Source organism: Frieseomelitta varia, unplaced genomic scaffold (genome assembly GCF_011392965.1).
Source record: "Frieseomelitta varia isolate USP_RPSP 00005682 unplaced genomic scaffold, Fvar_1.2 scaffold_567, whole genome shotgun sequence".
NCBI lineage: Eukaryota > Metazoa > Arthropoda > Insecta > Hymenoptera > Apidae > Frieseomelitta > Frieseomelitta varia.
Genome location: NW_025110331.1, coordinates 272,821 through 284,940, shown reverse-complemented (window position 1 = coordinate 284,940; position 12,120 = coordinate 272,821). Strand labels below are relative to the sequence as shown.

Sequence of the window (12,120 nt, the reverse complement as noted above, 5' to 3'; positions counted from 1 at the left end):
TTTAACAAATGATTATAGATTATGTTATTGTTAAAAATTATATTATATAACAATGATTACAGGTTACGTTGTTGTTAAAGAAAGTTGTATATCACTTGTACGAACAAACTGTATCATCATAAGAAAATTAAAATAACTTTCGCTTTCTACGCCCTTCTTTTATCTTAAGTATTACTGTCAATGTGTGTGACGAGCATATGTGTACATGTATATTTATGTACTACTACAGGTTCAAAAATTTTATTTGTTTGCATCGCAGTATGCATTCATTTGTCTATGAATTAATTTGACATTTTACGTATGCGTATAATGTTTCTGTATCAATGTCCTAAGAGTTTGCATTTAAATAAAATTAAGAAGCAACCAACTTTTTTGTAGGTATAAATCTGTACATACGCAATTTTTTTTTTTTTTTTTTTGGAATGTATTTTTGTGTATAGAAAAAGATGAAGTTTGATAAACAGATGCATTTATTTGGTATTTAAATTGTAATATACATGTAATTATCAATTGAAATATTCATTAGTACATCGTCGCTGCAATTGTCTAATGGAAGAAAATCAAGAGACTCAGAAATTTATACCAGGTCCTCCGCAACTTCCTCCTTTGTATAAAGGACAGAAGATAAAAACAGTGAGTATTAAAGAATTATGTACAATTACAGGTCTATTATGAAATAATAATTTTAATCCCTGTTATTAGGGACCATATACTACTACGGTTACGGATGAAATGGTAGCACAGAGAGAAAGGGAGAACGAAGAATTGTACAGAGCTTGGCGCGAGCAACAACGAAGAAGAGAAATGGGGCCAAATGACGATGAGTCAGAATACATGGGTGACTTTAAAGATGATACAGTGAGAAGAAATTTCATTAGAAAAGTTTTCTGTATATTAACAGTTCAATTACTATTTACCTCTGGCATTATAGCGCTTTTTCTGTTTGTGTAAGCGTTATATTACTATAACGATGTTTTAACAATATCAATAATATCGCAATGGATTGAAGTTACAAAGTTACGTATGTTATTTCTAATAAATTTATTGCAGGGATGACGCGAGAAAATTTATGATACTTCATTGGTATTTGTGGATTGTAGCCATGTACGTAAATGTTGCAAATATTTTAGATATATTACCTATTGAATAATTTGTAATTTTATTAGGTTGTGCTTCATGATCTCCTTTTGCGCCATATCTTTGTCTGAGAGAGCTAGACGCAAATCACCTTGCAATTATATATGGCTAACTAAATTGGTAAGGTTTTCATTGAAATCTCGTTGATTAGATGTCTTTATATATCATTTTACATACACTACTAAAAAATCAGACTATTTCCAGACACTTTCTATGTCATACTTGGCTGCCTTTGTATCAGTCTCTTTCGAGATTGAAATAATATTAATGGCACTGATTATGACAACATTAGTTACATTTGGAATAGGTTTTATTGCAACGTTTTCCAAGGTACTTTCAGTTGTAAAACCTTATGCGACATACAGAATAACTGGAAAATCGTAAATGATGTAAATTATGTTACAGTTTGATTTAACAATGAGAACAGGATTGCTGATGATTGTCGGACTGGCTTCTATTGTTTCAATTGTTGCGATAATGATAGTCTTGCTATTTACATACATAAAAGTACTACATATGATAATTTCAATTATAGGGATGGTTTTATTATCAATGGTTAATATAAAATTAATCTATACTTTGAAAAAATTATTTCATTTAAATAATAGCATATTCTATTCTATTCTAAAAGAACGTTTAAAAATTAAAAAAAGTATCATCTGCTTTCTAGTATTTGTACTTTGACGTGCAAACGATCATGGGTGGAAGAAGAATAGAATTAAATCCTGATGAAGTTGTATTTGCAACAGCTCAAATTTATGTTGACATAGTACTGTTGTATCAGTATATATTAATGTTTATAGGTGTGATGCATCGATGAATATTGAAGACAAGTTTACATTATGTCATTAAGAAAGACCTATTTTCATTATAACTTTAAGTACTGATTTTAATATTAATAAATAAATGCATGAGATATTATAAAATAGAATTGAAAACTACTTTCATTTCTATGTAAATTGATTTACTTGTTTATATTGGTTTTATATGTTGTTGTATATGTTCTGCAACTGTTTTATACAAATTCTCTTTACAATTCTGCAATATTTATGAATGAAGGATTTCCTTTAAATATCATTGTCTCTTGAAAATGATTGTGTTTCTGTTACATTTGTTGCTAAGCAACAGCGTTTGACAACAAAAATCTAACCTATCAAACGTTGAAAAATTTTAGAAAACGTAATAATTTTATGTAGATTTAAGTGAATCTGTAAGTAGTAGTTTTTTTATATGTGACAAATGGTATGAGTTACATGATCAAATTATCGTCATTTGTGTCGCTACAAGTCAAAAGAAATAAATTCACACGGATGTTTTATGCAGTGCATCATAATGAAAATCGAGGTCTTTTCTACGTCAAATTGGATGAGAATTGTAAGATATATATTTAATTCGAGGAATTATTAACATTATTATTATGCGATATACATAATTACTGATATTACAATATATGTAAGTTTTCTGAGTCAGAAGATATTTTGATATATACCCTAGCTTGGTAAATATTGCCACTCTCTAAGTTTCTGATATTGGCCAGGTTTTGAAAATTAAGAGGAAATAATGAGGCAAACTTGACTTTTATGTTGTCAATATTTTAAAATGTATTTATTTATATCTTTCTTGTTTGACGACAAGCAAGAGCAGTGTTGCAGTACAAAGCACAAGGAAAGGTCTTGGATATGCAAGTGATTAACGTTCCACACAGATATAGGGGAAGAGGTATAGCTCGATTGCTCACAGAGGTGAAATTTATTTTCAAATTTCTTGTAATTTCACACAAATAACTGTTTGTGTAAATTATGCTTGAAGCTGTATATTGACCCAACTCAAATAGATAATGTTTATACTTTCAGACAGCATTCACATATGTCATTTTGAATTATTTGTACATGTACTTGACATGCGAATACATGCAGAAGTATTATCTTGCAACTAAGAATCCAGATCTTGAAGAATATATCGTTGGACCGCCGCATATTTTAGAGGGACCTGATTCAGAACCTTTGGATCCTGACATTATATACGAATTACCTGATCCGGAAGATTTTTTGATATATTCTTAATTAATAAATAATAATGTGTTACGATAATAATCACTGCAATTTTGTATAATTATCAAATTAAGTTACCGACCGATGATTTAAAATTCATTATTACTTCTTACTACTAATAGAGTACATTACTTTAATCGAATTGTTTTGTAATTAATCTTCCCTAATGGAGGAAATAGAGTACATTAGTTTAATCGAGTGGTTCTGCCATCAATTTTACTACAATGGCATGTTACTCTATTGCAAAGAAGCATGCGAGGTGTATCCGACAAACGAATACTTGAGAATTCTTCTAAGTCTTGCGTACGTACTGACTGGAAAGATACAAGAGGCGATCAAAGAAAGTTCAAGCTTAATGAATAATGCAGATACCACGCTGGCAGCGTTGCTTCTTCAGAATATTGCATACACAAAAGCCGAGAATGTTGAGAAAACCACTATTATACAGATTGAAACGAGAATTAGAGACGAAAGACGAAAATCGTCTGCGAATGCATTGTCTTTAGCAGCTTCAATGTTGCTTTTGTCCCAGAAAGTTGACAAAGCTAAAGATTACGTGGAGAGAGCTTACAAGTTTGATCCATCCAATAAAAATGTTTTGTTAACAAAAGGTTGGGTAGAATTGTTCGCCGTAAATGAGGAAAACTTGAGCGAGACCAACTTGTTTGATGTTGTTCTGCAACAACAAGATTCGAAGAACGTAAATGCTTTGCTTGGATCTGCTAGGTACAAGCAACGGCAGGGTGATTACGCAGGAGCGATATTAACGTTGAATTCGTTGATTGTACGATATCCCAAGTTATGTTTACCCTTGGTAGAAAAATTATGTAATCAACTCGCACTGAAAGATTGGGATCAAGTTTTGGAGACTGCTAATAGAATAGTGTCAATCGACTCGAACAACTTGGATGCGATAAAAGCACACGCATTTGTAAACATTTGCAGAGATGGGAATTACAACGAAGGACTGAAACATTTACAGTCATTTTTCAGAAATATGATAATTATAGAAACAAAGAACGTTACGGTTTTGGTGAACAATATTCAATTATTTTCACGAATAGCTTGCAAACATCAAGGAATTTTATTGGAGCTATCTAGGATCGTTGAAAAGGCATTGCAACAGAATACGAAAAGTGCAGATCTCATGGTGGAATTAGGGAACTTGTACGTTTCGCTGGATAAAGTGAAAGATGCAGAAAATTGGTACAGAAGCGCTGTTAGAATAAACGAGTCGTCATTTGCCGCTCTAATGGGACTAGCTCATTGTCAGCTTTTAGACACTTCGGTTGACGCCTTGGATTTGGCGCAGCAGCAAATAGACTTTCTGCTGGAGGTACAATCTAATTCAGTGGACGCGGAATTGTTTTTCATGTCCGCCAAATTAAAATCCAATGATTCCATCAGAGTCCTGAATTACTTGAACAGTGCAGCCACAATCATACTGAACAACTGTAAATACGTTCCATACGGTTACGATTATATGAAGAAATTAAATCCGGATTTATGTTTAGAAATTTCCAAACAACGTTTGGTTTATCCCATTACAAATGACACGACAAGCTTGGAAGAAAAGGCATCCAATTACAAAGAGCCGAGTTTGTATTTGTTGGAGCAGTTATCAGAAGCATACCCTGGTCTGAGTGTGGCACAGTTATTGCTGAGTAAAGCTAAAATGCAGAGTGGAGATTTAGAAGAAGCTTCGTCCATACTAAGAAATCTTCTAGACAACGTTGATTCGTCCAATGCGCAAGCTCATTTGCTGATGGCTCAGATTCTAGCTCGCCAAGGGAATTACCAGTCTGCCTCGCAAAGTCTCGAAGTTGGTTTAAGTTACAATTTCAAGATCAGAGACAATCCAATTTATCACTTGATTACTGGTATGGTTCAGAAAGAAACGAACGATATCGAAGGCTCGATAAAAAGCTTTCAGACAGCTATGTCATTAGCAGAGACTCAATCGCGCAAAAGCACTTTGGAAAAGTGCCTAGATGTTTCAACGTCAGACGTGGCAACTTTGTATCTGGAATTAATTTCTGCTTTTGGAAAAGTGAGACAGTTCAACGAGGCGATGAACGTAATACAAGATGCAAAGGTAAAACTTGGAAACACGTCGGAAGAAGGTAGAATATTGATAGGAAATGCGGAGCTTTTCCTAGAAATGGGGGAGTTGGATGGTGCCATTGACTGCTTGTCTAAAGTAACTCCGGATCAACCTTATTATTTGCAAGCACACACACGTTTGGCCGAGATAAATTTGAAACACAAAAAGGATCGTCTTGCTTTTGCTATGTGTTTCAGGTCTGGTTTTTACGAACCATTTATATACATTTTCTTGTGATATTTTCTTTAATCATTATCGAAACATTTCTTCTTTATAGAGAGTTGGTTGAACACTGTCCTGGTCCCAAGACATACAGTATGCTCGGCGACGCGTATGTCTCAATACAAGAGCCAGAGAGAGCGATAGAAGCATATGAGCAAGCTCTGAAACAAAATCCCGTGAACAAAGTGCACGTAGCAAGTAAGCTAGGAAAGGCACTTATAAAAACGCATCAGTACACAAAAGCCATCAATTATTACAGAGATTTGATGAAACAAGACAACTTTAAAAGCTTAAAGTTGGATTTCGCAAAGTTGTTCATAAAAATGAAGCAGTATGATAAAGCAGAAGTTACGTTGGTCCAAGAATTGCAAGGTAGAAATTATTGATAATTATAGTAATTGCATATACTATAATTTAAATGTAGAGTCCTTTTAATTTAATTTTGAAATAATTTTTGTTGTCATAGACGGTCGACGAGATTCAGATTTGAAGAGCTTTGAAGCGCGTAGTCAGCTTTTGCTGCTGCTCGCCAAAACTCGAGAAAAGGCAGACAATATTAACGGTGCTTTGTCAGCATTGAAAGAAGCAAAGGAGAACCTGCACCGATACATCCAACGTATGGGAAGTTCTAGCTTGGAAGATGAGAAACAACTTTTGGCCAATATCTGTTTAACAATGGCTGATCATTCCTCTTCTCTAAGAGAATATGATCAAGCTATCATGTACTACAAAGAAGCATTGAATTACAGGCCTGCGAATGTAAATGCTCTGTTATCTTTAGCAAAACTTTATATGCAGGTGAATTGCAGTTGTAATTAATGCGTTGTAATTTATCGACTCATCGTTTACGCTCAACGTTTAATACTGCTGTAAACCGATAGACAAACAATTTGGATCGATGTGCCCAAAGTTGCACAGCTTTGTTGAACGCGGATCCCAACAACGAAGCTGCTTCTATAATGATGGCTGATCTTGCATTCAGAAAAGTCGACTTTGACACAGCAGCGTTTCATTTTCGGCAGCTACTGTTGAAGCAGCCAACCTACTGGACCGCTTTAGCAAGATTGATAGAGGTTTCTCGTAGAACTGGTAAACTTGATATAAAAATTTTTAATCTCTCAGTTTGTATTCATTCCTCGATGTCTTTCCTTGACTAACTTATTTATGATACAACTAAAATATTTAGGGGATATGGACGACCTTCAGGAATGGCTTCATCGGGCAGAGCTAGGAATGAGCGATGCAAACTTAACGCCTGGCTATTACTATTGCGCGGGCTTGTTAGATTGGCGTATGGGTCGATTAAATTCTGCGCTCCGTCAGTTTAATTTCGCGAGACGCGATCCTGAATGGGGTCAACAGGCGATATACAATATGATTGAGATTTGTTTGGACCCGGATGACGACTCCTCCCTCTCGAATGAGGTCTTCAACGACGACGATGCCGAGTATCAAGATTCCAGAACGATGGCTCTGAAAACAGCCTTTCGCTTGTTACAGGTAAAGAACAAGAAGAAAAAGATTCATATGGTGCATCTACGATCTTAAATTTAAAAAATTTTAAATGAAACAATGTTGCATTTGTTAGTCTTGTCTCTCATCGATATGCGTCAGAAAGACTCTTTTTTTTTTCATTATTGTAGGAATTGAATCCCAAAGGTAGTCAACACGAAATGTTGACACACAGATTGCTAAGCAATTTCTTCCTGCTTGCTACAAAGCAAAAATCCAACGTAGAGAAAGCATTGCAGGATTGCACCGTATTAGCCAGTCAAGAGGCACTGAGAGATCACGTAGGACCGGCCTTAGGCATGGCTATGGCCCACGTTCTTCTGAAGCAAACTCCTAGAGCTCGAAACCATTTGAAACGTGTCAGTAAGAATACATGGACCTTCGAGGACGCGGAGTACCTGGAACGTTGCTGGTTGCTTTTAGCGGATATCTATGTTCAATCCAATAAATACGAATTGGCAAACGATCTTTTAAGACGTGTTTTGCAGCACAACGCCACTTGTGTTAGAGCTCACGAACTGTCTGGACACATTGCAGAAAAGGAGCAAAATTACCGCGAAGCTGCGTCGCAATACAGCCAAGCGTGGAAGTATGGTGGAAAGTCAAAATTGTCTGTCGCTTATAAATTAGCTTATTGCTCGATGAAAGCGAAAGCATACGCAGACGGGATAGAAGCATGTAACGAGGTCTTGAAACAGAGTCCCGATTATCCACGTATCAAAAAGGAGATTTTGGAAAAGTGTATCAATAACTTACGCACCTAATAAATAATAAACAATTATACTGTATTCGATGACTGTAACTATGTCTTTAGTCATTTATTTTTTCTCCGTTTTCTTTCAAATTGAAAAACAAAATGCACAATATTACGATGTATGTTGACATTTGTTTGATAAATGATGAAGCAGAATAGAATGTGAGTTTGCAACAAAATGGCAAAGAGTGAAAAGATAGTTACTTTAAAAAGTAACAAATCTGTACTTGGCAATTATTTACAAAGTGAAGAGGATGCTTTGAAAATAGTCGTTACAGACGGCACAACAGAACTTGCACGTTCGTTTCTGTATAGAATGTTGAATGATAACGTGTTTGGTGAAAATCAATCTGTCTTTATCAGCCTCTACGAATTGCCACGTAAGGCGATCTTTTTGGAGAGCGTGGCGATTGAACTCACTTCTTTCAGTCCCAAACTTTTAAGTGGTAAACATCCATACACCGTTACATTCTTATGATTAGACTACGGATGCTTGTGTAAGTTTATGCTACCTATGAAAAGTGTCGCTATACTTTTGGATATTACATGCATTCTTTGTGCACACTTGTACTTTTAAATTTTGCATAAATGCATAATCATCCGCACACAGACTATTTATGATATGTTGTTTGAGTTTTCAATGGCAACTGTATGCTTAAAATAATAAATATAATATGAATAAAAAAAGTATATAAAAATTGGTTTTAGCTTATGTAACTAGATTGATGAAAAGACCCATTTATTTCTATTTAATTTTATTCAATACCTCAATTACTTTTGCTACAATTAGATTAAGCTGCAGCAACATAGTTGATTATCAATTTGAGTGTGAATAGGCATTAGTTACGGTCATGATGCTTCCGTTGAATTCAAAAATGCAGATGTTGTAATTTGTATTGGTTACGCGAGGGAGTATGACTTTAAGGATAATGAATACCTGGAGCCATTTTTTGAGGAACACGTTTTGAATTCCAAGTTTTACGTACATTAATTGTTTATGTCTCATCAAATGTAGCATTAAACTATCGAGTATTTATAAATTCTATTGTATACCATCTGCAGGGTGAAGTTATAGAGAGGTACGTGAAAAGGAATGCAAAGATCATTGTACTTGGAAATACTGCTGCCACAATCATATCCAAATATGTGAAATCTATTCCTATCAGAAACATAACTACATTGTCTCTGTTGAATTTAAATATTGTTGCAGGACAGGTACCTCTTAGAATCCAGTGCATGTTGTCTCTTATTCTATCATCTAGATATGTAACTCCATTTTAATATTGAGCCAACAATTTAATCATTCATCGAATTGTTTAATATTCATATCAATTCTTTAGAAATAAACAGTTTATATCGCTTAGATTGCTGCACGAATACAATGTCTTCCAACAGAAGTAAAAAATATAATAATCTGGGGCTCAAACGGTTCGCATAGTTTCCCAGATTGCAGATATATTCGTCTTACTAGTGGGAAACCTTTGCCTGATGCTTTAAAAGTTTGGATCAGTAACGTTCTTCCCTGTGTAAGTTCCTCATTTCCCGCTATATACTAGAGTAAATAATATATTAATACTAAAGCACATGTAATTTTCATTGCGATTAATGCTTTAACTCTCTTCTAGCAGTCTTTTTTGTTTAATTTCTTTGTTTAATGCTCTTTATTTAAAACTGTCCTATGAAGTTACAAAACATACATTGTACAAGATGCAAAAAAGATTGTTTTGTCGTGGCGGTCAAAAGTGGATTCTACACCTTTAGATCAGCAGAGATTTAATGAGAAAAGTTCCCGAGATTTGTTACAAAAAAATTCTTTTTATTGTTTACTTTATCATTCATCTTATTCTGCTCATTGCAAGGATACCTCTGCGCGTCATATATATATATATATACACACATATATATATATATATCTGTACTTGTTCCACATTGTTGCTATCCTCGTCAGGCCAATGAACAAATCAGGTGCTGCCATCTATCGGATTTTTCCTTTTTCTGCTTTTAGTTCCAGTTGAAAATGAAAGAGCTTAGATGGCAGCACCATCCGTAGACAAAGAGCGCGATAGTACGCGACAAGGACAGACTTATGCAACGTGACAGACAAGGAGCGCACTAGTGAGTGACAAGGACAGCGATAGATTTTAGTTCCGCCGTTTCACCGCTACGCGACGCTAGCGTTTCAGTGCCCGTGAATCGAGCAAATTTTCATTTGCAAGAAAAACCCATTAAGAAGATTAATTTGTCAACTTTTGCAGTTGTATGGCCGGTTTCGGCGTCTAAGCTTTCTTTCTATATTTCAATTGATTGATAAAATGTACGAATAAAGATTTGAAATTCTCTACCCTATACATCGAAACATTCCGTTGGTTAGACAAGGGACGCACTATTGTGCGACAAGGACAGCGATAACTTTTAGTTCCGTCGTTTCACCGCTACGCGACGCTAGCGTTTCCACGTCCATGAATCGAAGAAATTTTCATTTTTAGAAAAAAGCCATTAAAAAGATTAATTTGTCAACTTTTGCAGTTGCATCTTCGTTTTTTAGATCCTCACCTTTTCTCCTCTGTTCCACTTGAGTCGCGAAATACAAGCATAAAATTTTGCAAATCTCACACTCGAACAGATCGAAACACCCCTCTTTGAGAAACATTTAATCTGTCGGAAATTAAATATTTTCGACACGAGAGAAGCAATTGTAACGTCAAATGTATCCTCTGTATCCTTTATAAAGTGAAATGCTTGGCGTGGAAAATTTTCACAGAGAAGATTTCGTATTACATTCACGCGTATGAAAATATGAAAACGAGGTATCTCTGTTGGTATCTGGCGCCTTGCTTTCAAACTTCCCTCCAAGTTTCAAACTCTAGCCCCATCTCGTCAGAATTCTGTGCAGAGTTGCGAATTGCAATAGCTGAATTACAACGCGAAGTTGCGTGTAATTGTTCTTATCGCAAACGATGTGAAACGAAATTAAATATCTCTTCTCTCTTTTCTTCTCTTTAGACTATTCAAAACGTCGCCTGTAGGTCAAGCCTCGTCAACTCTATAGCATACGGGTTGGCGGAGCACTGTAAAATCATGTGGAACGGCACCCCGGAAGATGAATGGACCTCCATGGGCGTTTTGTCCGACTATTCTTATTCAATCCGGTCTGGAATATTTTTTTCTTTTCCTGTAATTTGCAGGAACAGGCAGTACGAGATAGTAAAAGTACGACAAATCATTGGGTATATACAAATCATTGGATATACATTGATTTATTAAATGTAGTTTGTACTATTACATACAATTTTCTAAAGGTGATATCTTCTTTTTCGCTTCTTTGCACAAAAGACAATGAAACATGGAACATAATAGAAATGTAGAGAGTCAAAATTAAACGATGAGAAGAACCGTTTGTTCAATTTTACAGAATTTCGACATGGATCGGTACATACAGAGATACATTGTGGGCCTGAGCAAGCTGATCTTCAAGGAAATTGAAATTGCCTGTGATATTTGTGGTTTGAAAGCAACCGATCAGTAATATACGAGGTATATATTTTTCGTTCGCGTACAGATTGTAAATGTCTATGTATTTTATTAGGTTTTTACAAGTTACATTTATTTACAAGTATCCTTTAACCGTACAAGTGGATATAAGTCGTGACTGTATCATAGATACACAGGGCCGTTATTTGTGCATCATTATTGTTGTTACATTTCTTCAAGACCTTCCTCTTTCAAGAGGATTGAAAATCTTTCTTTTTTTTTTCCATGTGTAAAAATGTCGATTCAGCCAAATTCGTAGAATATTTTTTTCTCTGAATAATTTTTAGACCAATATTATTCTATTTTTTAGTTGGTTTAACGAGCGTTTGAAAAGTATCGGATAATATCTCTTTTCTGTTAATTTACAAAATAAAAATGGTTCAAGTATAAACAATTCCATCATTGGAAAGAGGAAAAGAAAAGAGAGAACGATGACTGGATCAACATCGCCTTGATGTTGCGTTCCAATTTTGTTCAAAACTCACGTATTTTGCGAAAGAGTTTTGTCAACTGAATATAAAAGCAAGATACCTCTCTTTAAATTCCAATGATCGAATCTTCCAAGTCACAAGTTAAATTCCATCAGTTCCCTTTGTTCTACGTGTCTACGGGATTTTGGAACGAGCGAGATATAAAAATCCCTTCTCCGAGTTTAAATAATCTCACAACGCTGGATAATAAATTACAAATAATTTTATAATTTTACATAATGTTCAAATAATAAATTAACAGAAAGTAAGAGCGGATTGGAGAGAATTGGAGTCTGTTTCTTTTTTTTTTCTTTTTCTTTTTTTTTTTTTTTTTTTTTT

General features: G+C 34.8%; 4 protein-coding genes across 4 annotated transcripts in view; 3 read left to right on the top strand and 1 right to left on the bottom strand.

Annotated features, from left to right (window-relative positions):
• Positions 1 to 75: 75 nt before the first annotated feature.
• On the top strand, positions 76 to 3,278 carry LOC122534028 (protein lifeguard 3-like). The gene is made up of 9 exons (XM_043664289.1): positions 76 to 633; positions 703 to 947; positions 1,051 to 1,104; positions 1,167 to 1,257; positions 1,342 to 1,467; positions 1,543 to 1,692; positions 1,808 to 1,940; positions 2,773 to 2,879; positions 2,991 to 3,278. The coding sequence occupies exons 1-9, from the start codon at positions 550 to 552 to the stop codon at positions 3,198 to 3,200; spliced, it is 1,200 nt and encodes a 399-aa protein (XP_043520224.1). The 5' UTR covers positions 76 to 549; the 3' UTR covers positions 3,201 to 3,278.
• LOC122534023 (tetratricopeptide repeat protein 21B-like) lies at positions 3,258 to 7,828 on the top strand. The gene is made up of 6 exons (XM_043664283.1): positions 3,258 to 5,489; positions 5,570 to 5,886; positions 5,981 to 6,312; positions 6,396 to 6,603; positions 6,701 to 7,014; positions 7,158 to 7,828. Exons 1-6 carry the CDS (start codon positions 3,355 to 3,357, stop codon positions 7,788 to 7,790), a joined length of 3,939 nt encoding a protein of 1,312 aa, XP_043520218.1. The 5' UTR covers positions 3,258 to 3,354; the 3' UTR covers positions 7,791 to 7,828.
• Positions 7,829 to 7,912: 84 nt separating this feature from the next.
• LOC122534042 (malate dehydrogenase-like) lies at positions 7,913 to 11,306 on the top strand. Its single transcript, XM_043664313.1, has 6 exons — positions 7,913 to 8,255; positions 8,613 to 8,762; positions 8,843 to 9,046; positions 9,145 to 9,306; positions 10,784 to 10,990; positions 11,193 to 11,306. Exons 1-6 carry the CDS (start codon positions 7,959 to 7,961, stop codon positions 11,304 to 11,306), a joined length of 1,134 nt encoding a protein of 377 aa, XP_043520248.1. The 5' UTR covers positions 7,913 to 7,958.
• A 28-nt stretch (positions 11,307 to 11,334) lies between these two features.
• The window catches only part of LOC122534024 (proton-associated sugar transporter A), an 8,070-nt gene continuing 7,284 nt past the window's right edge, over positions 11,335 to 12,120 (bottom strand). Inside the window, exon 10 of the mRNA XM_043664284.1 lies at positions 11,335 to 12,083. The gene's annotated coding sequence lies outside the window, so the exon portion shown is untranslated. The remainder of the gene's footprint in view (positions 12,084 to 12,120) is intronic.

What these genes read in the sequence shown, in the direction of transcription:
- LOC122534028 (XM_043664289.1), top strand. Translation starts at nt 550, where the DNA reads ATGGAAGAAAATCAAGAGACTCAGAAATTTATACCAGGTCCTCCGCAA. An exon ending in TATTTGTGGATTGTAGCCAT is followed by an intron (nt 1,105 to 1,166) that starts GTACGTAAATGT and finishes TAATTTTATTAG; the next exon opens with GTTGTGCTTCATGATCTCCT. An exon ending in TTATTGCAACGTTTTCCAAG is followed by an intron (nt 1,468 to 1,542) that starts GTACTTTCAGTT and finishes ATTATGTTACAG; the next exon opens with TTTGATTTAACAATGAGAAC.
- LOC122534023 (XM_043664283.1), top strand. Translation starts at nt 3,355, where the DNA reads ATGGAGGAAATAGAGTACATTAGTTTAATCGAGTGGTTCTGCCATCAA. An exon ending in GCTTTTGCTATGTGTTTCAG is followed by an intron (nt 5,490 to 5,569) that starts GTCTGGTTTTTA and finishes TCTTCTTTATAG; the next exon opens with AGAGTTGGTTGAACACTGTC. An exon ending in TAGCAAAACTTTATATGCAG is followed by an intron (nt 6,313 to 6,395) that starts GTGAATTGCAGT and finishes GTAAACCGATAG; the next exon opens with ACAAACAATTTGGATCGATG.
- LOC122534042 (XM_043664313.1), top strand. Translation starts at nt 7,959, where the DNA reads ATGGCAAAGAGTGAAAAGATAGTTACTTTAAAAAGTAACAAATCTGTA. An exon ending in TTATTCTATCATCTAGATAT is followed by an intron (nt 9,047 to 9,144) that starts GTAACTCCATTT and finishes TATATCGCTTAG; the next exon opens with ATTGCTGCACGAATACAATG. An exon ending in GGCAGTACGAGATAGTAAAA is followed by an intron (nt 10,991 to 11,192) that starts GTACGACAAATC and finishes TCAATTTTACAG; the next exon opens with AATTTCGACATGGATCGGTA.